Raw genomic sequence first — 26,119 nt, 5'->3', positions numbered from 1 at the left:
TAACATAAGATTCAGAGCCGTCACTGTGCTCGTAATTTTGGTTTCCACCATTTTTCTTCAACTCATTAATATACATATATTATTCTTCAGCTTCCTTATAAACAGCAGGAAGTATTGACCCGTTAAAGAAATAGTTCAACTTTTTTGGAAACACAGCACACACACAGATCTAACCTATGCGTAGAGGGAAGTCTCCTTTGTTCCAGATGTTGAAGTTGAACAGCAGATGTGTGTGAAGCTGCTGCAGCAGAGCCTGGTTCTTCTCATAGGTCACCTGTTCTATCAGCAGCTGCATAGAAACCAGCACGCTGACGTCCACGTGACCTGTTGGCAGCTTAACACAGACGAAAACAACGCATTGAACTATTGGTTCAATTACATGCACACTTAATGGTGCACTTACAAAATGATAAAACACAAGAAGGGGGAGAAAAGCATGAACAGGGTCCTTTTAAGACACACAGCAACAGGTACTTACTATATGTAGCCCCATAAACAATGATGAGGCTGGTTGGAAATCAAGTTTCAAGCAATGCCTCTAACACATAACCAGATAAGGAACACGTTGGAGTGGGTAGATGCACATTAATGGTTTATTTGTACTTCTTTTCAACCATTTACAGGGTGTGGTTCTTTGCCTGGAGCAGCTTTTACCGCATCGAAGTCATTTTCTTTGATCAGAGTCTCAGCGGAGTCTTTTATTTTCCCTCGGGCTAAATGCTAATTCAGATGCATTTCCTCGCGATGCACAAATAAATACTTCGGCACACGCACCAGATAAAAGAGGGAAGAAAGAGCCGAGGTAAAAATAATGAGCAATCAAGGGAAACAGACAGACACAAAGGAAAAGACAAACACGGGGACAACAGCTGTCTGAGCTGAAGTCATTTCAGGTCGAGCAACATTCAGAACTCTCATGTCCTTTCTGCATGTGGAGGCCTTATGCAATTCATTCATGTTGTGAAATGCACTCTGTTATTAGACAACAAGAAGAAAATGCTTTTAAAAACATCCTTTTGGGAAATAAATTCCACCCTGCCCCCCCCCCCCCCCCCCCCCAGGTAATATTGTTCACGTGCAAAATGAAGATGAAGCGGAAACCTTCTGCAGCAGAGCTCCCAGTGTGCCGACGCCATGCGAGTGGAGCAGATTCTCCTGGTTGATTGGGTGCCTCTGCAGGAAATGCTTCAGAACCAACAGGAAGGTGGCCACCAGATTCTTTTCAAGGCGCGCCTCTGAAAGCAAAAACAAACATTTGTTTCCACACATGGCCCAGTTCCACGGTTACATTTAAGGTAAAGAGGAAGACGTGACAAAAAGCGGACCTGAAGCCCGGTTGGACGGCAGAATGACCCAATCTCCGTCGGCTGGCGTGGTCACATCAGGGCTGATGCAATCGGACCCGGCTGCAGGATCACTGGCCTGTTGATCCGGGGTGATCAGAGTCAACTGCTCCAGTATGGGGAAGAGCACCGGCAGGCCGCCCACACAGTTGATCATATCCTGCCGCAGATACACAACAGCGACACGTTTTTCAAACAGAAATGCACGCAATTCAAGTTGTAACATTCCTCTGAGCGCAGGACTATTACACCCACCTTGATTTCCCAGTTGACCACTTTATTCCCAGTCAGGCGTCCGTGCAGCATGTTCGGAGACAGATCGAGACAGATGGGGTTCCTACACGCCTGTTGACAAAACAACAGAGTTTAGTTGGCGGATATCTTTCAAACAAATAATGAGAGTCACTCTTTAATATGACGACATTGGTGAACACGCCACAAAGCAAGTTTCCACATTCTGAAGGGATGACTGAGACCGCAGCGGTCCAATCACCTTGGGCGAGTAGTGCAGCAGCATTTTGGTTGAAAGATCGCCGAGTTCGGATTCCTGGGCTTTGAATGGAGAGATGCAGTTTGGACCTGCGTGGGAGGAGGAGGAGAAAAAAATCATTCTTATGCTTATTTTTACTTTTATTCGTTTCTATCTAGTTGTTCATCTTTATTGCTGGTTTAATTTTCATTCTTTAGTAACACTGTTGCTGCTTCACTGTTCCTCCTCTGCTTACCAGCACTACAGATGGCTTTTATGTGGTTGGGCTGCAGGGGTTCATGGAAGACCATGACGCTGCCCAGCTGGCCCTGCAGCGAGGTCGGACTCCCCCACTCGCTGTCCTGGGTCCCCGCAGAGATGAGCTTGGTCAGAGACTCCGGCTTCCCCCCCAGCAGCCCCCCCCAGGTCTGCGGCGACAGGATGGAGCCCAGCGAGGAGCGAGCGGTGGGCGTGGTGGCGGAGGAGAAGGGCGGGTCTGGGATCTGGGAGGGCGGGGGAGTGGTGGTCCGGTGGCCTGCTGAGCCGATGCAGCAGGAGATGAATGGCTGCGGGTGGAGGACAAACAGCAAACTGCAGGTTACCAGAGAGCCATTTATGAAAACACACACAATCCAGTTGCGAAGTTGGTGAATTCCCACTATTAACCAAGTGAGTGCAGGTCTCACCTCTGTCATGGTGGGATACTTGAGGGGGGCAGTCAGTTTCTGCTGCCCGTCCACGTAAATGTACACCAGACTCTGTCCGAATGGCCTCTTTCCTGGTACGTGCACCACACCGATGCTGTGCTGTAAACGGAAATCCACACGGAATTTAGTCCCTTTAATCCCGAGCGTTGCTCTCTTTAAGCAGACATTCCGTTAGAAGGTGTAATCTTCTAAATATAGGGTGCCGTCTGTGTTGCCAGATTTCTTTTTAGTCTAGATGTCCCTGAGGAAGGTGAGGGGAGTTCAAAATCATTTTCTGCAATATAACTGGCACATTTTAGCGCTTTTTTTATCTTCTATATTTCAGTAAATTTGTGTCGCCAGCTGATGTCATTGAACCGCACTCACCCAGAGCGAGTCACAGAAGCAGTAGTCGGGCAGCATGACCGTGACGTACTCCTTCTTCGTGCACACAGCCACCACCAGCACACCCGCTGAGCTGATGAAGGCCTCGAACCCCGTCCCTCCGGGGGTAAAAAAGCTGTACGGGATAAAACACAAGAAAACACTTGGTGATAATCTCTCGCACTGCAAGAAGGCATCCAGATGACTATGTTCTTGTGTTTCAGTCCCTCTCCTCTCACCTGTACAGCTGCTTCCTCTTGTCCTTGCTGAGTGGGCCCAGCTGGTCCTGGTCTAGTGACAACCAGGCGAGGAAGCTGAAGGCCGAGCCGGGCCAGCGCTGCACCGTCGGAACTACAATACCCGCCATGCTGGGTGACAGGTCAAAGTACTGCATGGCGCTTTCTAGGCCCTGCTTTCGTACCATGGCCAGGAGGGCCCTCAGGGCGGGACCCACATAGGGGTGAGCTTGAGTGGACTCTGGAGGCCTGAGGAGGCGAAGGAGTCCCAAGAGTTCCCTGGCGCCCAGGGACTGGGAGCCCAGCGAGCCCACCAGCCCCAACAGGCTCTCGGCGCACGCTCGGTGCAGCCGCTGGTCGCTCTCCAGGCCCGCCAGCGCTCGCATGACCATGGCGGCGTTGACGCAGGTGGCGCGGGTCTGGCGGTTGAGGCAGCTGAGGCGGCGGAGCCAGTCGGCCGTGAAGAGCTGGCGCTCCGACGAGTCCAGCTCCGGGAGCCACTGGACCAGCAGCAGCAAGGGCTCCACGTTGCTGATGCCCAGGAGCCCCACTGAGGTGTGCTCGCCCTCCACCGCCTGCACACAGAAACACACGTAAACACCGACGCGACAAAGACGCCAGAATAACCACGGAGAGACCGCAAAAGACAACCCGTCTCTCACCATGTTCATCAGCTCCTTGAGGAGGAGCCGCGACGGCTGGCCGAGCGAGGCGAGCACTTCATAGAGGTGATTGTAGCCGATCCTCTCCTTGAACACCTCCTGCAGAGGGAAAGATAAATGAAAACACGATTACAAAGCTTCCTGAGCGCAGAGCAATAACCTCACGAGCATGCATTTGTGCTCCCGTCACCTTCGCGGCCGGTGATTTGTGCATCACTGTTGTCAGGGCTTTGATGGTCGCCACAGCGAGGGAGTCTAGTCGCCCTTGAAACACCTGGGGGGGGGGGGGGGGGGGGGGGGAGAGCAGACTCGTCAGTGCCTCGTCAGTCGTAACATTTGGACACAAGTCAAATCTCTTATTCCGCATGAATGTTACAGCCCTGTTATAAGGTGACAAGCGTGCAATTTAAAGCCACATTAATATCTATATGTGTATATATATACACACATACATACACACACATGGTTTGCAATGCTAAAATGATAATGATCAATGGACTTAAGGCGCTGAATACAACATGCATCACACTGAGGAATAAAAGAGAGACTCAAGTAGATGCCTTTTGGTTTGATTCAATTAGTTTGTGTGAGAATGTGAGTAAAATCATCGTTTATCACTGCGGTGCTGAACTGCAGATGTTTTAGTGAAAAGTATCATCTTTCTGCTCCAGGTGATAAAACTTTTTTTTTTTTTTAAATGGACAAAAATCCTTTTAACAGCATCATGATCTGAGTGGAGCAGGAAGCTCTCGGGGCTTGGACAAAACAAAAAACACACAAACACACGCCCACACACCTCGCTGTTTTTCCTCGCACAGACACAGATTCACAAAACAAAAAGCATGCAAACCATAAAAACACGAACGAAACCATGACAAACAAACACATCTCCGTCCAGCTCTGTACAAGCTCATGTCCAACATGTTGCGTCAGAATAAACGTGCAGCCCGTAGGCTGGTTGGCCCTCAAGAGTCTTGGACCAGCTGGAGAGTGATTGCGGCGAAAAACAATAAATGAATCAAACACTTGAGTCCAGATCACCTCGAACCACTCTGAACTCTGAGAACACACCAGGTCAACGTGGTAGCATTCACCAAGTACACCGCAGAGAACCAGGACAATGGGGGAGGGAGGGGGGGGAACCTGAAGTAGCGTTAAAATAAATGAAAATGACACAGCTGTGACAAGTGGTCACTCCACAGCAAGACAGCTGAACGGCCGATTCTGGTTTTAAAATTTCAGTTTTGTGTGTTTTCATGGCGTCTGCCTGACTTTGGAATCTCTCTGCTGCGAACGAACTGTAAAGCCGCTTTGACCGACTGACCCCCGAAAGCAGCCGAAGCTTGACGTCCCAGCCAAGCAGACTGAAGCATCGGCCACCGCATCGGGTTGCGGCTGCGCAGCAACAAAAGGCCCATTGCTGGTTTGTCCACCTGTATTTACATTATCCAGATCAATGGAGCGACTATACCTTCTAAAAAAGGTGGCTCTGCGAGTAGAAACAAAAAGTACAAAGGGTAGAAGGGCCGCTGCTATACTCTGAGGGGGAACAAGTGACCTTTCTGTGCACATGAGATGATTGAGTGAAAGAGCCCCGACTGATAGATGACACTACGCCATTCAAACGGGCCTTAGACGCATCAGAAAGCTACAGTAAGCGACAGCTTCAGAGCAATAATTTATCAAACCGATGGTTTTTAAGGAAGGTAAACACCGCCTCGTTTCAGTTTTTCTAAATGCAGGTACATGCTTGAAAAATCTCTTATTTGATACCTGACTAACTGACTTGTTATAACCTGCTTGAGGGACCAGATGAGTGGGGTTTATAGCATCAGGAAGATTGTGAGATTGGAAGCTGGGGGGGCAGTGTTCAGTCTCTATGCTAAGCTAAGCTAACTGGCTGTAGCTTCATTTTTAACAGACAAGAAACGAGGCCGGTGTTCTTCAAACGCTCTCAGCAAGAAATGAAAGTAAGTATTCCCCAAAATGTTGAGCTGTTCCTTTAAGACCGACCTTGTTGACAACCAGACCTACTGCAGCAACCTGAACACAACTTCATTTCAAAGGATTTTTGTAAAAAAAACTGGGTCAACTCTGCTAAGCCACAAACAAAACAGCCTGACAACTGGTTTAACGGGAAATACGGCATGAATGTGAAAACCCCAAACATGGCGGCGTGACAGTCTGTTGAACAAATGATGCTCACACACCCTGGCAGTCGAGTGACTCAGTGTAGTTTACTGTGAGGCCACGATCCAATTACAAATAACCGTCTGGCAGAGCAGCGTGAGCGTCTTGCTGTGGAGGGCCCACGTGGCTCCGGTGAGGTGAAGGGGGTGGGACTTGGCAGCAGGTGAGGATAAGTGGGGGTGGGGGTGATTTCGCGGCGGTACCTGAGTGTCCCTCTCTCCTGTCAGTAACCTGTTGTTGGTTATATCTTTCTGGTCCTTGTCTGCCGCCGTGCACCTCGCGTTAACCAGCTGACACACAACAACAACAACAGGCAACGTGTCAACACGGCATGTGGGGAGGTTGACAGAAAGAGAGAATGGAGACACGGGGGGAGTCAGGATGGTGCAGAAGAGGGGACGGGGGGGAGGGAAAGATGTAAGTGGAGGAGAGGGCGAGAGGTTAATAGCCGTGACTCTTCAGCAGGGGGGGGGGGGGGGGGTCACTGTGAGGAGGCGTGTTGTGATCCAGCCTTGCTGTGGGAGGTAAACATGCAATGTGGGCAAAATGCCCTTAAAACCAGACCTGGAACACAATGCACCCCAAATGACCCGAAGGCGCCAAACTGGCTGAGTTAGTTAACTCCTGAAAAATAAGGAGCGAGTCCGTCCAAACTTTAGGATACGTAAGAGTCACTCACAAAGCATTTTAGCTCTTAAAGTCTGAGAGAAGTTAGAGACAATCCAGACACTACAATGTTTAACAATTCAAGATTTTAGTTTGTGTCATGTGTTGCATCTAAGTTATATCCATCTATCTTTTCTTGTTCATGAATGAATACTGATTCCCGTCCACCAGTCATTGTTGACACACTGAGTAAGAACATGATGTCATGCATAGCAGCGGGGTCAACACTGCCCCTCCTCTCGGCTCTCGGCTCTCGGCAGCGTCTCAGAGGAAACTGTTTCAGAAGGATTCCTCGTGTTCAGATCCTTTGTGAATACAACCCCAGAGCTACAGAAACCGATTCACAAGAGACCTCCAGGAGTTTCAGTATTGGAAAGTACATTTACTGTACACATCCCTTAAATGCATCCTTATAATGCTTCCACACTACATCTCAGAGGGGAATATTGCACTTTCACATATAAAACGTGATAAGAGAATATAAATATAATGCATTGTTCCTGAATAAACTACCCTATACTCAACTATAATCAAGTAATATCGTATATACCAACAATAAAACATGCTGACAGGAGTCATTCTGCAAAATACTTTTGATACTTTAAGTAGATTTTGCTGAAACTACCTCCGTACTTTTTCCCGTCATACACAGAATAAGACAAAAGCAGCAAGCCGTATATTCCTTGCGTCATATCATCAAATATAAAACTGTATATTAAAAAAATTCACAAAACTTCAACATGAAAAACACCAGCAGTGGAGAAAACACATCATGCTGGTACGATATTACAACCTCAAACAGTATTGTTGTATCATTAACTAATAACTTCAGAATAATGACCCAGCTCTGAGCTCAGAATGATCAAAGCCCAAATCCAGCCGCTCACACGCCGAGAACTGAGAACCCGTGCCGTTACCTTGCTGTTCTGCAGCAGCCGCGTCAGATGCTCGAAACAGTTACTATTGAGGAAGATGGCTTGTAGGACCGGCCTGTCTGAACACAGGAACATGTCCCTGATGGTGTCTGAGAGACGGCAGGAGACAGAAAAGCAAAGACGGAAATAAAACAAGAAGGTGGAATGAGTCACATGAACTTAACTTGAGCTCAAAATAACATATTCAACATCACAAAAGTGTCGCTTGAGACTTTTATTGTCATTTAAGACCGTACCTAGCATATTTACTTGCAGCGCCACAAAGCGGCTCTCCCAGTGTCGGCCCAGTGTCGGCACTCTGCCCTTGGCTTGTTGTTGTTGCTGTTGTTGTTGCTGCTGCTGCTGTTGTTGGGAAGCAACGACAGCGGCCGGGTCTGAATTGAGCAGCTTGAAGTAGTTTTCCAGCACAGAGGTGATTTCCACTTGCCGCTGGTCGGAGCTGGAGGCCAGGAGGCGCTGCACCACCTCCCGCAAGCAGCCCAGGGTCAGCAGGGCCTTCCGGTCCGGGGCCTCGCTGTCCCAGTCCTCGCCCTCGTCCGAGGAGCCGCTCCCCATGGAGCAGTCGGCCAGCACCCGCATCAGCACCTCCATGGTGGCTGGAGAGATGGCCAGCAGGGCGTTCCTCTGGAGCAACAGAGAGAAGTATTGCAGTGAGTCAAAGGCAGGGTTTACACTGGACAAAATGCACTGAAAGAAAGAAAGAAAGAAAGAAAAGACATGAAGTTGGTTTGGTCCTTGCGACTTCGTTTGTTTCCCATCAACATACCCAAGACTGTGTATGAACTCGGGCTTTTATTGTGTATTTTTTCAGCTAGCAGACCGTGAGGAGATGACACCAAACATCTTCTAGGTCACACAATATTGGGCTATTTGTTATGATTTACGTATTTTGCATATTTCCCAGGAATAAGGAATCTTCGGTTGTCGATGGGGATCAGGCCTGTGACCTGCTGGTTAAAACATTCGGCGACATCCGGAGGCGTACCTGATCACCAGCTACTACGGCTCCAAACAGGTGCAGCAGGCAGCATTTCAGGCTCTCCTTCAGGTGCTCGCTCTCCTGGAAGCACTCTGGAACAAAGGCAGGGCACAAATAAACACACACACACAGTCCATTAGTTTGATCTGTAGGCGTGATGTCTGCTATGCAATTACAACAAAACCACAGAAGGAACCCATAGCTCAGAGCAAGCCGCTGAAGTTCCTGTATTTCTGTCGAGTCTACACACAGACACGCCTTTATCTTTTCTGACTCTTTCGTAAAACACTCGCACACGAAAGCTAAATGAAATCTGCGAACCAGATAAGATAGCAGGCCAGTTAGCGCACACACACAATGCACAATCACAGACTTGGCATGTGGCAATGGTGCCAGTGACCTCTGGGTCATGGTGGTCCCAGTCATCCATTAACTCATCTGTCAACACGTCCGACTGGGGAGAAGAGATGCGACATCTCGGCTCCGTGACGTCTGTTTCCTTTGTCCCAATCATGCCACAACGTTCTACACTTACTTTATCATTTATCCTAGATCTAATTAAGCTTGATGTATAAATATTATTCCAACTTGTTCCGTCAGGTTAGGCCTCGGGTGTTATCTTCGGTGCCAAACCACAGCAGCCACGCAGGACAGAAAGGGAGTATTTGTTCAACATGGCCACCAGCGTAGCTGAAGAGGCTCGACAGACACCGCTCGCTATCGGCTCATCTCAGCGCCGGGCAAACGGGACGCGGACACAAAGAGTGGATTCAACTGGACCCGGAGAGGAGGGGAGGGGAGGCGGTGAGGGAGAGAATGACACTTAGCACTTCGGAAAGAAAGATGGTGGAGGAGAGGAGAGGTTTTATGAGAGGAGATCGCTTCCTCATCTGCACCCGAAGAGGCCAGGTGATGCAAAGTAAGGACCATACACAGCAAGCGCTGTAATATTGCTCCCGTGTTTGCAGATAAGCTATGCAAACTCACACAAAGTAAAGTTGAAGGGACTATATATATATATTTGTTAGGACAGGAAAGTACCGTGTACAGTTGATGAGTTTGCCTTCATCTGACGATGTTACGCGTGACTTACGGTAAAAGAAAGGAACAAACTCCACGGTGAGCGGAGCTGCCTTGTACTTCTGTCTGCTCCTCTCTACTGTGCCCAGCTGCGCCCTGGCAGAAAAAACAAACAACGGGATGAGAAACACTTCTATTGCCGGTGCATGCTGGCGTCGTGGTTGTGACGGTGAAGCGTGGGACGGCGTTACCCGCAGGTTCGATGCCTCCAGTTGCGGTATGGGTCGTAGAGGCTCTCGCAGAACGCCAGCGCATGACGGACAAACTCCTCCGCCTGGCTCTGGTCTGCCATCTCCTTCTCTTTGGTCCTGCTCTTCAGCTGCAACAAACACACACACGGGTATTGTACAGATTGCCACTTTCACATTTATGTTCCTCCAGAATAAGTGAACCTCTCAACTGCTATCTTTAGTTTACCGTCTACTTTTGCAGAGCAGAGAGAAAGATCAGAGCGAGGACATAAGAGGGGAGCCGCACCTGCTGAATGTAGAGTGTTGTCATGTTGATGATGTGATTGATGTAAGAGCAAGTGCCAATCTCCTCCACGTTGGACAGGTTCCTATCAGAAACAACCCATCAGGCACAAACGCACACAAAGTCGACCATTCGTTCATGTTTTCTTGCTCTGTAAATCGTCTATTCCATGAAGAAAGCAATGCTAACGCAACAGCACAATCTATGAAAAACACAGGATTCATATGTCACAATCTCTTCTGGTGCTGCTGTGAAGCAGCTAAACTGTTTTGTGTGTGTTTACTGCAGAGACCTGCAGACGACGATGAGGAACTTGAGCAGCAGCAGAGCCAGGTTCTGCTGCTCGGGCTCCAGGCCGTCGGAGGCCTTCTGGACGCATTGCATCATCTGGTGGCGCAAAACCTGCAGGATGTTGTCGGGGAGGAGCGTCAACACCGGGGGAACCTCCTCTGGCCTGGGGACACAGACGCAGGATTAATCTCCATTAGATAAGAAAGCGCGGGGGGGGGGGGCTTTTTTATCACGGAGGTGTCGCTGCAGCGTACACAAAGGCAGCTTGAAGGAGCAGACCATGTTCTGTGTTCACTCACTCAATCGCTCTCTCACACACACACACACACACTTTCCTTGGGAAAAACCCCAGCTTGTGAGCTGCACTGCATATATGACAGAGAGAGAGAGAACGCTGCCAAAACCCTTGCAAAGTGGGACAGATGTGGCAGCTGCAGAGGAAGGGAAGGAGGCGAGCGGGTGGGGGGGGGATTAGGGAAGGAGTCAGAGAAAAAGCAGGAGAGGATGGGAGAATATGAGTCAGGGGAGGATGAGAAAAAGGAAATGACGAGAGAGAGAGACGGAGAGATGAAAAGCTTCCTCCACCTCCTCTTCACATGGCCCTCAATCCGTGATGAAGATGCGATACGGTAACAACAAACGTCGCCTATTTCTGCCCGCTCTCAAATACCGAACTCGGGCTTCATATGTTCACATGTCGACACCAATCAGAGCAGCACCTGCAGCAGAATGGGACCGCGCCGCACGAGAGCATCTGGTGGCTATTTTGGGTGGCGCGGTGGAAGGCTGTGCACGGTATGCGGTCACGCTGTGGATGACGCAAACCAGAAGAGCTCATACTGAACGCCCCGGCGATGACCCAATACAGGAAACTGCAAGGATGTTTTATAGTCATCAGGGTATGTGATATATTATAGACAGTGATTCCCCACCAGGAAGTGTCATATGCGGGCGAATTCTCTTGCACACACGTTTATATTTCCAGTTATTTTTGGACAAACAAAAGAGGAAGTGGGTATTTACCGTCACCAGAGGTAGCTTTTGTTTCTACTATTTGAACTATTACATGTAAAATATGCTTGTGACATGAAAAACAACCGATAAACCCACAGTTTGCCAAACGTTACCTCGACGGTGGCTTTTCAAAGTCCACGTCCAGGCATCGCTCGTAGGAGCTGATGAAAATCTCCAGCCATACCTTCAGGTAGTCGGGATCCCTCTGGGAAGTGAAACGACAAGAAAGAAAGAAGGGGTGACGGGGGAGGGAGACGGGGGAGGGAGAGAGAGAGGGCGAGAGGGCAGGGTAAAGAAAGGAGACAATGTAGTTAGTGGCCTTTGCTGACAAAAGCTGTCATGGTTAGAATACGTAAATGACCGGCAGCTGACAGGCCTCGTCTGCAGTAGGATGGAGTTTGTCGTCTGTAACTTCTACTCCTAGACAACAATAGGCAGCAAACTGTTTTTTGTCTGTCTGTAATTCATCATGAACATGAAAGATCGACGCACCCTTCAAATGCTCGAGGTGATGATTTTCATGGCTTCCGGGACTTAAATACATTGTTGCTTTTGTTCGACAACAAAAGGATACAAACGTCTGATTATGTGGAGCGACAGCAAAAGAACAAGTGAGACGAGATGCAGTGCATACTGAGCGCCATGTTGGAAACAGGTTCACCAAGCTGCTACCCGAAGCATGACAGACACGTGACGGCAGGAATGTCTCAGGTGGCCTCTCGTCTTTTTCGGGGCGCGGAAGCTGAAACGTTGCACCTGTCGGAGCAGAAAACGAGCTTGGCTGCATTCCGAGGATGGGCTTCGAGCAGCCGGCTGACCGGCATTTCCTAAATTCCTGGAACAATACCCAGCGAAAGGACGGGATGGCAACGTGGGCCACGGAGGAAGGCTGGGCGGGGCTCGGCTTGCCAGTTCCTGGTGTATCAATGTCCTTAACCCACAGGAAACAAACAAAGGACACCAAACACATGGGACCACGCGGCAAAACTGCTTGGACAGCAAGAGCTGGCACCCTAAAGACGAGTGTTCATTTAGAGTCCAAAAAGTCTGCTGCTGAGTACTTAAGCTCTTTCATATCTCAATAAAATATGCAAATGTGTAGCGTGCTGTCAGTTTTTATTACCGCCATAATAGTCATGACTGACGGTTAATGCAAAAAGCCAGCTGCTGCCGGCTTGCAGCAGATCCCATCATAAAGACTTTGAGCCATCTGGGTCAAGGAGGGCCGGAGAGGTCACACAGGGGCAGATTAACACCGGTCAGTATGTTGTGCATTTGGGGATACAGTTGGTTTGTGTCACACAAGTGTCCATGGCGGAAACCAAAGTGCGAGACCAACAGAGCGACTGACCGATTGCATGGATTCCGAAGCACCATCATGCAAACTCTCCTCGTCCTGCTGAGGTCCGCGCCCGACATTTGTCTCCCATGATGCCCAACAAATTCATACAATTTCCTCTGAAGCTATAAGGAATAATTCGCAGATTCGAGCTTGAAAGTGGAGAAACACACACGCACACACACACCAACTGGAAAAACTGGGTTTTCTCAGGATAGCAGTGCCATCTGGCTATAAAGTGGGAGACTGATTCTGTCTGCGTGTCAGAGTGTGGAATCAGCCAGAGCGAAGCAGGAACCAGCTCTCTGCAATGCCGATGAAGTCATCAGAACAATCCTGCGACGCTGACCTGTGTGTGTGTGTGTGTGTGTGAGAGAGAAACATCTGAACTCAGCCACGTGTGAATAATATGTTCTGTTGGGAGAACGCGGCATGTCGCCTGTGTGCCTCTTTCTTTCCTCTGCGTCTGCATGAATCACTGACTCCAGTGAGAAAACCTGGTTTTTTTGTGCCTGCTGCTAAAAGCTGTTCTTTAAGTTGACCAACAACTACTGCATTGTCTTTACGTCCACGGTGCCACCAGATAATTAGACGATGATTCATGGCAGCAGCTTCACTCTCAAGTGAGCTCGCTAGTAGCAGTGACTGAATGACTGTGTTTGGTGTGTGTCTGAAAGAATGTCCTCTTTTAGGCAGGAGCACAGATGCCCATTGAGGGTTTTGGACTGTGGCAGGCAGGGACACACCCTGCTCTGCATGGCTCTGTTTATCCATGGCCTTCATCACTGGCCTGACACACACACACACACACACAAAATGATCTAGACGTACAAGCAGGAATCCTAACTGAACAACAGTCACCTTGTCCCGACTCTTAACATCTACGCAAACAATTCCCATGAGAAGATCACATGCCTCTCCCTATGTATGTATGTATGTATGTATGTATGTATGTATGTATGTATTATCATGTTAGGCCCTCTACCAAACCACTACATCCCATTCCCACTGATCTGTTTAAGCTCAAAGTCACCAGCGATGACAGATCAATGAGCTTCATTGTCGAACAATTGAGCTCCCCGTTTAAATGAGAATGAAACAAGAGATGCGTGTTGACTCCGCCTTGCAAATGTTTTACGGGGAAGGAAATGCACTCCTGTTTGACAGAAACTAGATTACCGGTACTTTTTGTTTGCTATGCAGAGCAGCAACAGTCTAAGCGAGGGCTCCAAGCGTTCCAGAAAGCTGGCCGGGTGGCTGCCTGCTTGGTTTGGGCTCGCTGTGAGTGACCTGGTTCGGCGGAGGTGGCATGGAGTCTCTGAAAACCGCAGTTTTTAAAAATAGAAATAAAAAAAATTTAAAAAAAGAGGGTCCCCTCCCCGCTGTGGTTGTTGTGCATCTGCAGCCCGACATCACTGGCCCATCAGTCGACGACGACTCCCCCGACCCGTGACGTCACTGCCAAAGGGTGTATTTTAAAGCAGGCTGGTGGAAGGGGTGGAAACCACACGAGGGCACGTCTGATGCACTGTGTCGGTGACATCAGTGTTATTCATAAGTCAGACGTTTAAAAAAAAAAAAAAAAAAAAAAAAAAAAAAAAAAAAAAAAAAAAAAAAAAGAGACTCGAGAGGGTTGCGCTGACTGCAGTGAGCAGCAGCAAGAAAGAAAGCTGGCCCGAGGGAACAAACTTTGCATACCGGCACATGAACCAAAGCCTGATCGTGCTGCGAGGCATTGTGTGTGTGCGTGCGTGCGTGTGCGTGTCAACAGGGATTAGACCGTAACCAGCAAACAGGCAGCAAAGCCGGGAAAAGACCCGAGTAATCTACTTGAGCAAATATGTGAAACCACAGCACTTTCTCCTCCTCCATCAGTCTACAGCTCCAACTGCTCATCTCCCTCCTCATCTCTCTCTCAGACTCCCCCCTCAGTTTTCACATCTCTCCCTCCGATCCTCTCACTATTCTGACTCCCCATAAGTGCAGGAGCTTATGCAAATCACTGTCGTTTCTCCCATTCCAGTCAAAAAGCAACTCCCCGGGCACCATGTTCCCCCTGTGGTTGGGAATTAAAAAGCGCTTTTCTGCGGCAGACAAAGGCCAGAGTAACTGGCACCATTCAGAAGCCTGCTAAGCTCTAGACTTTCTCCGATGAGGCCTTTCTGGGTAATATGCCGGCTTGGCGTTGCCGGCAACCGCGTGCCAGCGGCAGCCAACGGCTCTGTGCTCGGAGACAACACCAACGGCAGGCAGCTCAGAGGATCGCCGGTTACGTAAGGGCCTCCACCGTCAGCTGTGACCTCTCAGCCCTCGACAACTCAGAGAAGCAAGCTGGAACCAGCATTTGCGTCCACTGCAGATTATCATAACTGTTTTAATTGATAGATTATATCTCCGATTGATTCGGGCATCTACGACTACACAGAGTCCTCTATTCTGTAGGCAGTTAGTGTCTTTATGATTGTTTCATGCTGAAGGAAACTCATGAGCACATCTGTGAGAATCTTTGTGGAGGAACTCAGTTTTACAGATCCGCCGGTTAAATCAACGAATAGATATGTCGAGTGTTGACGAAGAATTTCTTTGGTCAAGGACAGCAATCATTTTGAGCATTCATTTCAAAGTCCAGAGAGCTAGTAGTACGATCCCAATGCAGCACCAGTCGACGCTGACAGTTGATGCCACAGCTGCTCACCCAACAATGTCTGACCTCACCATACACATGTGAACAGCTGCCACTGCCGGCTCTGAAATCATTGTTGCAATGTCATGGATCAAAAACACTACGAACATTAACGACAGCATCACATCTGGTTCAATCAGAAACAAAAAAGCACTCCTTCCTGGAGCACTGGGTGACAATCAGGTGATTAATAATAACACACCGAGACAAGAAAAGACTTCCAGGCTTCTCCTAACGTGGCCTTCGGCTGCTCGCGTCGCAGAAGCTTCTTCTGTCAACAATACACTGCGGAAGGAATCGTCCTCGGAGAGAACAGTGCAAGTGTTAACCTCTGACACCGAGGGCAGCGTGATGTCTCCACTGGTTTTGTCAATCATTACACCGACAGATGGTGAGCGCGAGAATAAAACACCCCTCAAGTCATCAAACTGAATGACATTATGTACTTTAATAGCTATTCCTTGTACACTTTTATGCTTAAATAGCCCTCATAGAGCGCATCCTCTGGTCAGCATCTGGACTTAAGATGTCAATAACTGATAATCAATCATTAATGCATATCGAGTACGACTATGGAGGTTAGGGCTGAGGTTGGTTGTGACACAATTAGCCCATCGGTGGGACACAGGGGGTCTCACACCAGCATTCCTTGTCTGATTAAGGCCACGTGACATGCAGGTTAACCCTCGCAGGCAACATCTCCCAGCAACCCTAACACACACACACACATATAGCGCGGAGACACCCCGCCAGGCCGGCCTAACCTGACATTTCAGCTGCTGGGGGAGAAAGACAGACACATATAGATTGAAATGCTTCTCTCTCTCTCGGGGCGACTCCTTCGTCTCATGCAGACAGAGATATATATTGGCCCGGTGGACAGGGAGACTCACAGGGGGAGGATTGTTCAATGTTGTGTCCTAAACTTGCAGGGAGAAAAAACAGCTTTGCTTTTAAGGGATACTTCACAGTGGGCCGTGTAGTGTGTGTGTGTTGTGAGGGATTCGAGTGGGAAAGTTAAGTGTGCGACTGCAGCCAGGCTCAGTCAGGCGGGCCGTTTTGATTGGACGCCAAGACGCACGCGTGCTTTATCACCAAGTGAATTAAATCTAGCCAACAGCTGACTCAAGGGGTGCTGCCTCTGCCGAGAGTGCCATTCATTCATTCATCTCCGCTGTCAGACAAAGCAGAGCGCTACAAACACTGCACCGGTCACTGCAGTGCATTACGAGACCTTCCTACCATGAATGGATTCCACAGCCTGAGAAGACCATACCCGCATTAACTGTTGGATATGTTTTTAGAGTTAATGGGAATGGTATTATTTATTCAGCACCAATGTGATGACGGGTCCTGTTCGACCACAGCTGCAGAGAAACTATGTGTAATACCGGACATGAAGTTACAGTAGTTCTCTGGGTGTTAATTACTCATTCATAAGCCTAATTTGTCCCCGACCAATAAACGTTCAGGCTCTGCAGGCGGTTTCATTAGCGTGGGTTTAACTGGAGCGTTTTAGAGTCATATAATGTTTTATATGCAGTTTCAGAGGCTGCAGGGTATAAAAAGATGCTAAACGTTGCCACAAAATAATGGCAATCAGTGACTTTGGTTTAAACATGTCTGCCAGCACAAGCTTTGAAATCCCACATTGATTTTTACTTTACTACTGACCAGTCTGCCGCTGCAGAAATGCTAAATCTATTATTAAAAAAAAAAAAAAAACAGCCAGCAACACTAGACTTCCATAATTGAAATGCCATGAATGGATAACCTCTTTGCCAGGGAGGGAATGCCATCACACTGTCCATTACTTCACCGAATGACATTTCCCTGGCTGCTTCAGAGGAGACAAAAACAGACACAGGAGTTTGTGTGCACACACACACACACACACACACACACACACAGGAATATACCGTACCTTGGTGCAGTAGAGCATCCAGACCTCGTACAGTCTCTCCTTGGATGCCATGGTGCCAGTGATCGGCACCCTCAGGCTGTAGAGTCCACCGAGGTCACTTCCCTGGCTGCTTCATGGTTTTCAGTCACGAGCTGAACCTCTGCTGCTGGCCTTCAGCGCTCAGCATCATGACTGCTGTCCAACACTGGACAAAGTGTAAACACTCCTTCAGATGTGATCAAAACGGATGGTAGGCGTGTTGTGGCATAAAACTGTCCCAAGACTTATTCCATGGCGGAGGAGAGCTGTGCAGTCCCGGGCCTGTACTTCCACTTCTTCGGCTCTTCCTCGGAGAACCGGAGGATATTCCCAGCAGTGTTTGCGCTGTCAACGATAACAACACAGGCAATTAACTATCACAGAGGCGGATGTTTTGTCACGGGCAGACGCCTGCCAGTGGTATTCGCCGCTAGCAGCAATACTTCCAGTAACGCTGGTCCCGGTGCACTTTGAGCTGCCCCCGAAAGAAGACGGACTGAGTGGTTTAACCACACGACAAAACACACACCGTTAACAATGTCTGTTTCTGTAACGTGCTATTAGCTAGAAGCAGAGTTGCTCGTTCCTGTGACAGCTGCACAACACCCTCGGTTATCCTCGGCAAAACTGACTGTTTCAGTCGACCGTACCTGACCAAGCTAACGTTAGCTCAAAGCTAGCTGTCAAAAAAAGCCTATTTCTATTTGTTTTCTTTGCCTCTCTTTCTCCTCCTCCTCCTCCCTCTCCTGTGACATACACGCCTCGTCCTCCCGAGCCCGCTCGGCTACAAACGTGTCATTCAAAATATAATATGAATATAAATACCTGGGAATGTCTGTGGAAACCGAAGACCTCTCACCTGTGTAACGAGAAGACCAACTGTCACTGATGTTGTAAATGTGTCAAGTAGCCGACACAGACACCGCGCATTCATCCGACAGCAACTTCCGGTCAAAGTACGTTTTGATTTATTTCAAAATAAGAGGACAAGAATGAAACCGATTTTTTCTTTTTTCAGATGTATTGTCCAAAAAATTACATTTATTCCAAAGTGATATACTGAAGTGCTTGAAAACATTTTTTGAGTAGTTCAATGTTTGGTATCTTCTTTTCAAATTGAGTCAGAGTCAAGTAAATTCTTCAATACTGTGTATTCAAAGGTGGATTGTCTCGTTAGTCACACAGGGGTGTGGTACAATTAACTTGGCTTTCACAGGAAATTAATATACCACTAGCTAACTCAAGTGGTATTGGTTTAATAAAATGGGAAGATGCCCTGGCCTTATGGTTGCTGATGGTATATAAAATCGTAGGCAAAGACTGCATCAATATTTATTTTTGTAGAGTTGAAAATGGTGTGGATATTCATACTTTAAACAGCAATACAAAATAAAAAAAATTTAATTTGGTAGGGGAACCGGATACACGATACACTGCAGCAACTGGCACAGAAATACTACCAAGCAAGTAAACATATTTAGGACAAAACTGTTTCAATATAGAATACATGTTTCTATTTTTTTTGGCGTATTCGGCTTGTTCTGATAAAAAATAAAGAAACACGGAATACGTGGCTTGCAATATTTATCATAACACTCGGTGTGTTTGCGACGTTTTATCCACTTTACGTTGTCGATGTGGAGCTACGTGGTTGCTAAGCGCAGGGTCCAGGTTTGTTTTGATGTCGTGTTGCCATCTAGTGGAGAAGTGGAGAACTGCTATGTATTGCGTAGATGTATTTCCTTGTTTAAATGTGACGGGGATGTATTTGTATCACATTTAAATTGCTGAATAATAATATAAGCAAACTGGAAAAAGTAGCACTGCCTTTTTAATTCTTTTTTTGTAGATTAGTTAAGCCCTTATCGGTCAATAACAAAAAACACAGAGAGGAACTAGCAAACGAGGAAATTACAAAACAAAAGGTTGAATGCTTTTCCCTTTTTTTTTTGAGAAGTAAATAGACTCAGGATGGGAAATACTAACTTACTTGATGGCCATTTCTCTACAAAACTCTCCCCCGGTTTTTTTGCAACGTAGCAGTGCACAGAACACACCGAGCCCCTAACATCACCTGAAAGAACCAGTGTGAGTCGACAGTCACACTCACCTGTATCGATGACGCCGTCGCCACCTGCTGGTTTGGTTTGGAAGTCTCCTCACGTGCCCAGAAGAAGCCGGCATCATCTGCTGCACAAATCAAAACAGCCGCTGACAGTTCGGCTTTATGAGATGATAGGAACAAATATTTGGGTTATTCACAGTCATAAATTATAATGTATAATACTTTTGCCTACAATTGATTCACTTTGTAAAGCAAAGAAAAAGGTCCTTTTATGAAGGATTGTCAAAAGAATATACTGTATACACTTTTCTACTAACACAAAAACCATATTAAAAAAAATCATTCAAGGCTTAACAAGAAGGTTGGAAATAAAATTTAGTATTTATATATATATATAAGGCTCATACAGCTACCGTGTTTGATATGTACTGTAGATCACAGTTCTCATACACAGTACACGTAATCACAGTTACAGATGGATCATATTCAGAATGCAGGTTTCATGAAAACATAAAGGCATTGTTGGAGAGGCAGTCACAATAGAAATATTTTTTTGGGACGACTCACTGGCGATAATTCACCTACTGATTGTTTCTAACTCCTACATGGGACACTAGGTTTATTCTAGAGACAAGTTTATCTTATTGTTCCTATGTTTTCCAATGCATATGGTGAAACACTGTGCGCATACATGTTCAAACATACAGCAGAAAGACATTTACATTTTTGATTGTGGCAAGTTTTCTAAACATTTTGGACATCTCGTGCAATTTCAGATGCAGTCTCAAACTGGCCTTTTGAGTAATATGTTGCCAACTTGATCCCCGATTTTAAAGCCAATATTCGTTTGTTTTTTTGCAAATTGGCAGTATTAAAAGTATGCCGAATCAGCTATTAGCACTTCCTGTTTGCAGTGTACCCCTGGGTGTGGGGGCGACCATCACTAGATTACTTTGATGCTGAAGAGAACTTAAAAGCGTGAGAATTCTCTTTCTCATCTTTTTATTATTCGACTGCGATGGACATCCGAGAGAACGACATCCTCGGAAAGCGTAAGTCACACCGAATCTAAAATGCGTGGATCGGGTCTTTGTGGTCAGATGTGTTTTGCGTTATGACTCCCAGGAGTGCAAATTTTGAAGCAAATACTCTTCAACTCTTCGGATATAGATGCACGTGTGCTGTAAATATCTCCCCGTGTACCTCAGTATTAACTATTCACAGTCTGAACACATAAAAACACCGGAAAGGAAAAAACCCACCCTCGCATCGTCACTTGTGCTTCAGGTTTTTTTTCCGCCCGTACCTGTAAGGATTTGCCTTTCTGATGTATTCACTTATATATTTCAGATTTAGTGAACAAGCTCCTCCATTTTTCAGAATACTTTGAGGAGAGCAGGTACAACAGTCACCGAAAAAATGACCGTCATGGATGGAAACATGAAGAGCACACTGTGAAAACAACAGATGCTGCTCACAAATTGCTGTTTTTAACAAAGTACTTCAGGGTGGACTTTTCCTTTGACTCGTAGTTGCATTTATCTCACAAGGAAATGTGATTATAAGTCAACTGATTGTTCTTTTGTGCTGTGACTTGTTGACAGTCCATGTCGTCATCATCATCATGGATCGTTAATGTGTAATCCAGAGCAGCACCTTTGAGCCAGCACGTTCACAGTCTCGGCACCGTCCCACGACGCAAACTCTGTATACATGCATCAGACAAACATATAAAAAAAACAACGTATGAAACTACATTAGAAAAAGGCTCAGAGAGTCGGTTACTGATATGAAATAAAAGCACAGTAGAATTTGGCCTCATTGCTTCGATTGTCTTTGTGTTTGGCTTGCGAGTCAGGATTTGGAGATTTTCGGGGGCAGACGTTGTGGGGTTAGGAGAAGTCCCACGCCGCCTCGGCGGAGGTCGACACCGGAGCGTGGCAGGACGGGGCGGGGGGCCAGGATACCGGAGGGTCCTCGGGGCTGGTGAGGGGCACTGCTGGGTACATGAGGCTGAGGAAGGTGTCTCTGGTGTGCCTCTTCACCTGTCGCAGAACGACACAACTTTGATTAAACACGGTTGAAGAAGTGGGGAAGTGGAATCCCGTAACCAAACAATCATTTAGAAAACTCAGCTTCAAGCTTTGGCTTAAGAACATTTATCATACTAATGATATGAATTATCTCCCACCAATGTTTTATGTGTAGACCGGGCTGAGGACTAAGAGGCTGAATGAACCCACCTGCTTGAAGAAGGCGTGGGTCAACAGTGTAGATGCTGACGGTCTATGGAAGACAAAAAAAAGGATGCATGCATTGAAGTCTGTGTGCTGTGATATCGTATTTGTCATTGAAGTCGACCGGCCCTTTCACGCACTGACCTGAGCTCAGGCTGCTGCTGCAGACACAGCTGGACCAGGTTGTGCAGGGTGACCGAGTGGTTTTTGGGCGCGGGGCTCTGGGGTCGGTCGGCGGTGCTGTGCGTCATGCTTCCGGTGGCCACGCTCTCGCCGATGCCGGAGTCCACCCCGGACCGCGACACCTTCAGCGCCCCCAGCTCGCCCAGCGGGAAGGGAGCCACGTCCAGCAGGCAGCAGTGGGAGCCGCGCAGCTTCTGAAGCAGCATCTGGACGGGGAGATACAAACAACGGCCCTTTAAAGATAAATGTGCACGTACGTATTCTTCATAAAGTGCACACATCATGCCCACTTTCAGATTCTAATGAGCCTGCATGTGACATACTGTAGGAAGAGGAGTTGAATCACATGTTTTCTGATCTAGGCAGCCCACAAAAAAGCGTTTGTTACCTGAGTGGGGAGCATGTCCTGGAAAGGCACCCTGCCGCTGACCAGCTCACAGGCCACGATGCCTAAACTGTAGATATCTGACTTCACCCCATAGCCGTGCAGGTCCTACTGAGGGCAACACGGTGGGGCAGAGGCGAGACAGGATACATTAGGAACAAGGCACCGACACGGTCACATCGTTTCTAGATCTAGGGAGTCCTGACCTGTCGCAGTAGTTCGGGGCTGAGCCAGGGCAACAGGGCGGGGCTGTGGTGGGGCATGTCGAACACCGTCCTCATCCTCTTCCCGTCGCGCATCATGCTGTAAACACTGTGGAGCCCTGCGAGGTAGACACGCCCCTCCCCAGACAGCAGGATATGACTCGCCTTCACCCCCCTGACGGGAGAGCAATATGTGGACAGACATTAAGTATTTGAAATACTTCTCTCTCTCTTGCTCATACAGACCAACATCTCCCACTGACCGGTGAACGTAGCCCATCCGGTGCAGGTATTCCAATGCTTTCAGCACGCCGTACAGCAGGTACGCTATCAGGGATTCACTCATTCCATCTGGGAAATATGTTCGGAGTAACGTGTCTGCAGAGCCTGCAGGCAAGAGAGGAACGCCTCAGTGATTTATTTTAATTTAGAGACAGTGGGAACACATTTTGGCCCTCAGAAGGTTCTTCTATCAATAAATGGACCAATAAAGAATGCCAAAACCAATAAAGAGCTGTTGTCTGTCATTGTGCACAGCGCTATGTTTCACAATCGCTACATTTGAAGGATTTTAAAGGGCAAAACAGAACGCAAAAAAGTGAATAGTGGGGTAGCAGTGGCTGACCGTAGGCCATGAGGGGCGTGAGGACCCAGAGCTGGCAGCAGCAGCTGAAAACCAGGCGAGAGGTCAGCAGGTTGCGGTGACGGAACGCCCTGGACAGCAGGACCTCGTTCTGGGGTTTTGAGACATAATCAGACGTGAACACACGTGGGTGGAAAGCAGCAGTTATGCCGAAACCCCCAAAATAAGCTCACCATGAGCTGCAGCAGCTCCTCCTCCGTGCACTCGTCCAGGTTGGTATGCTTGACGGCCACCGGCTGGCCAGTCGGGACGTGGCGCGCCATGTTCACCCGGCTCAGGTTATTGAAGCCCCTCCCTGTGACACAAGAGAATTTACTCCGAGTGAAACCATCCTTCCCCCGGGAGAGGATACTAGTTGCCTGACTGAAGCGCATGTGGTGGTGTTCTCACCCAGCTCGGACAGCAGCTGGTAGTGGGCCGGCTCAGCCGACAGCCCCGTGATGTCATCGCCACCTGCCGGCCCTTGCAGGGTGTTCTCAGAACCGTCACAGCTCTGCAGGGGACGTACATGCACGTACATTACACATTTATATATTCAGTAACTCAAAGACAGACGCACATGCGGTCGCTTTAAATGTGCTTCACGGTGATCCACGACCTTCATCGACCAAAAGACTATTTTGTGGTGAGGTAATGTGTGAGGGGGCCAGAGGGTGGCACTGTGACACTGTGCAGAGCAAAGGGTCGGTCGGGGGTGGGGATGCTTGCAGTTTTTAAGAGATGCAGACAGATTTCTCTCTCAGCATCAGACAGCCGCAGGTGTTTCTGATGCAGCTTTGTTTATAACACACACATCAGCTGAGCCAGCATTTTGCCTGTATCACCAGGGGGGAGATGACCTCACACACCAGCAGTACATTTTAATAGTGAGTGCTGCGTTAAGAATGAGTATATGTAGCTGTAGAAGAATATCATAAAAACAGGCAAACTCTCTGGTGGAATCAATTAAATCAATAATGTGGATTATCGGTGATAATCAAAACAACCCCTGATGATGTTATGGTGATGTCATCGGGGTTGCTTTGACTTCAGCTCCACACTTTGTTACAAAAAGCCTGTGTTGTAAACTGGGAGTATAAGAGACATGAAAAAAAAAATCTGCATCTGTTGCTCCAATTTTGTCCACTCATGTGTTTCTTTTGTGTGAGAGAATATTAAATTGATGGAGCACCCCTCTAAATGTTACCGACAGCTTTAACAGCTGCAATGTGATCCCAATAGTTACTGTCTTTAACGACTTGACCAAAGGTCGAGCAGCCCCGGACAGACGGATGAATGAACAGTGATGACGTGAGGGAGAACATCAGTGTGACGCCTGTCTCCGTGCTGACAGTGTCTTCGGCTACTGACCAGGAACTGGTGGCTGATGTCCTCATATTGCGCCTCCCTGTCCAGCGGCTGGACTTGAGTGTGGGAGATGCAGGAACAGTCCTGGCGAAGGGGGAGGGAGGGAGGGAGGGAGGAGGAGGAGCACAGGTGAGACATGCCCTGCAGGACAACGGAAGAGGTGGAGAGGAAACATGGAAGCTTGGGAGAGGAGGGTCAGGGATGAGGCAAGAGCAGCAAGCATCTGGGGAATCTGGGCTGGGGGGGGCGGCACTTACAGGGCATTTTATCAGAAGTGGTGAGAGAACCAGAGTGACGATAACCGGCAACAATAAGAGGCAGCCGGGTGACTGATGTGTCCCCACAGAGCAAGGTAATAGCTGCATACATAATTAGATGTGAGCAATGCACAGCAGCGTCTCATATTTCCCCATCTATATTATGTATGTCAGTGCAGACGCAGTGGGGTTTTCACACATGCCATCTAAAGACTGATTGACATCTTATTTACCTCAGAAAAACACATTTTTGCACCAACATATTGGTGCATCGCCATCAGAAAGACTGATTGAATTTGATTCATCCCAACATCTGCAACTCAGCAACACACACATCAAACAGAAAAAACATGCAGCGTGATATTCTTACCAAGAAAGACATTGAGCCCTTTTGGCGACGGTAGAATCAAAGGCTCTGGTATTCATCCGCTCATGGGGCCGAGGGAGAGCGACCGCGAAAGGAGGGAGACAGGGGGAGGAGAGGATGATGGTGTAACAGGAGACGAGCGTTGGTTTCCCCCCCTCACTACACTAGAGAGCAGCCAGCGTCCGTCAGTCCTACCGCGGGCATTCATCCGTCCATCCTGGCTGCATCAGGTGATCTGGAGATCCGCGCAAATGATATGAAAGTCACCAGCAAATATCCCCATCCAGTGGGTCGGATAATAAAGCCCGGGAAAACAGCACATTCCCGCAAGTTAACATAAATGTATGCAGCTTTGTCGTCCTAACACTGGGTTAACGACTATCCAACATTAATAATGTCGCTGTACAATTAGTAAACTCAATTCCACTTCAAGGTTAGGATTAACTGCAGCCATTTTAGTTTAACCAGAACGCGGCTATTATTCAAACCGACGGTGAAAGTCGTCAGTTAGCTGACATGTAGGCTATTTATCCAATTTCGGGTGACATTATCTTACCGCACGTTGATTCATAACTGCGTGATGTAAGAAATACGGGACAGGGAACGCAGAAATATAAACACAACACGCATCTCTCGTTTCCGTAGCTAGGCTCACAAAGTGTAACGTTAGCTATGAATATGTGTATCAAGCTGTACGCTAACGTTAGCTCAGTTAAAATAGCTCTATTTATTGTAACGCTATTTACTACTTGTAGTAACGTTACCCTGTAATGAAAATAAGTTGCTTACCGTCTCCTCTCGACTGCAACTCGAGCGCTTCGACGTAAACAAGTTAAAAATACAAAAGAGTCTGATATTTCAAGCGACGTTTTGTCTATAAACTCCATAGTCTTTCATTTTGTTCGGCTAAATTATACGGGCTGTGCAAGAAGTGTCGCGGTTTACAGTCAGTACCGAACTGCACGACATCCCAACGCGAAAATGCAATATTCTTTTTTGACAGGACTTTTAATTTGACACCGATAGCTGGCGCAGGATAAAAACGTAACTGAGTTTACT

The 26,119-nt window shown here is 47.8% G+C and overlaps 2 protein-coding genes across 2 annotated transcripts in view; both read right to left on the bottom strand.

The window, feature by feature from the left end:
• The window catches only part of nbeal1 (neurobeachin-like 1), a gene marked incomplete at its 5' end in the record, with an annotated part of 31,406 nt that extends 14,000 nt beyond the window's left edge, over positions 1-17,406 (bottom strand). The window contains 21 exons of the mRNA XM_079296750.1: positions 175-334; positions 1,102-1,235; positions 1,326-1,503; positions 1,599-1,688; positions 1,837-1,922; positions 2,069-2,378; positions 2,499-2,618; positions 2,886-3,018; positions 3,122-3,693; positions 3,781-3,879; positions 3,971-4,054; positions 6,174-6,260; positions 7,554-7,660; positions 7,808-8,195; positions 8,557-8,642; positions 9,644-9,726; positions 9,822-9,949; positions 10,108-10,189; positions 10,397-10,558; positions 11,523-11,614; positions 17,356-17,406. Of these exons, the coding sequence (XP_079152876.1) occupies positions 175-334; positions 1,102-1,235; positions 1,326-1,503; positions 1,599-1,688; positions 1,837-1,922; positions 2,069-2,378; positions 2,499-2,618; positions 2,886-3,018; positions 3,122-3,693; positions 3,781-3,879; positions 3,971-4,054; positions 6,174-6,260; positions 7,554-7,660; positions 7,808-8,195; positions 8,557-8,642; positions 9,644-9,726; positions 9,822-9,949; positions 10,108-10,189; positions 10,397-10,558; positions 11,523-11,614; positions 17,356-17,406 (3,232 nt within the window). The remainder of the gene's footprint in view (positions 1-174; positions 335-1,101; positions 1,236-1,325; positions 1,504-1,598; positions 1,689-1,836; positions 1,923-2,068; positions 2,379-2,498; positions 2,619-2,885; positions 3,019-3,121; positions 3,694-3,780; positions 3,880-3,970; positions 4,055-6,173; positions 6,261-7,553; positions 7,661-7,807; positions 8,196-8,556; positions 8,643-9,643; positions 9,727-9,821; positions 9,950-10,107; positions 10,190-10,396; positions 10,559-11,522; positions 11,615-17,355) is intronic.
• Positions 17,407-21,202: 3,796 nt separating this feature from the next.
• Positions 21,203-26,048, bottom strand: stradb (STE20 related adaptor beta). Its single transcript, XM_079296767.1, has 12 exons — positions 25,850-26,048; positions 25,064-25,295; positions 24,440-24,520; positions 23,480-23,582; positions 23,263-23,384; positions 23,072-23,180; positions 22,710-22,833; positions 22,450-22,621; positions 22,247-22,351; positions 21,820-22,064; positions 21,682-21,724; positions 21,203-21,483 (listed from the first exon to the last, which is right to left on the bottom strand). Exons 2-12 carry the CDS (start codon positions 25,073-25,075, stop codon positions 21,331-21,333), a joined length of 1,269 nt encoding a protein of 422 aa, XP_079152893.1. The 5' UTR covers positions 25,076-25,295; positions 25,850-26,048; the 3' UTR covers positions 21,203-21,330.
• Positions 26,049-26,119: the final 71 nt, after the last annotated feature.

Source organism: Melanostigma gelatinosum (genome assembly GCF_949748355.1).
Source record: "Melanostigma gelatinosum genome assembly, chromosome: 24".
In the NCBI taxonomy this organism is placed as follows: domain Eukaryota; kingdom Metazoa; phylum Chordata; class Actinopteri; order Perciformes; family Zoarcidae; genus Melanostigma; species Melanostigma gelatinosum.
The sequence above is the reverse complement of the archived record's forward strand: the minus strand, read 5'-3'. Positions and strand labels throughout refer to the sequence as shown.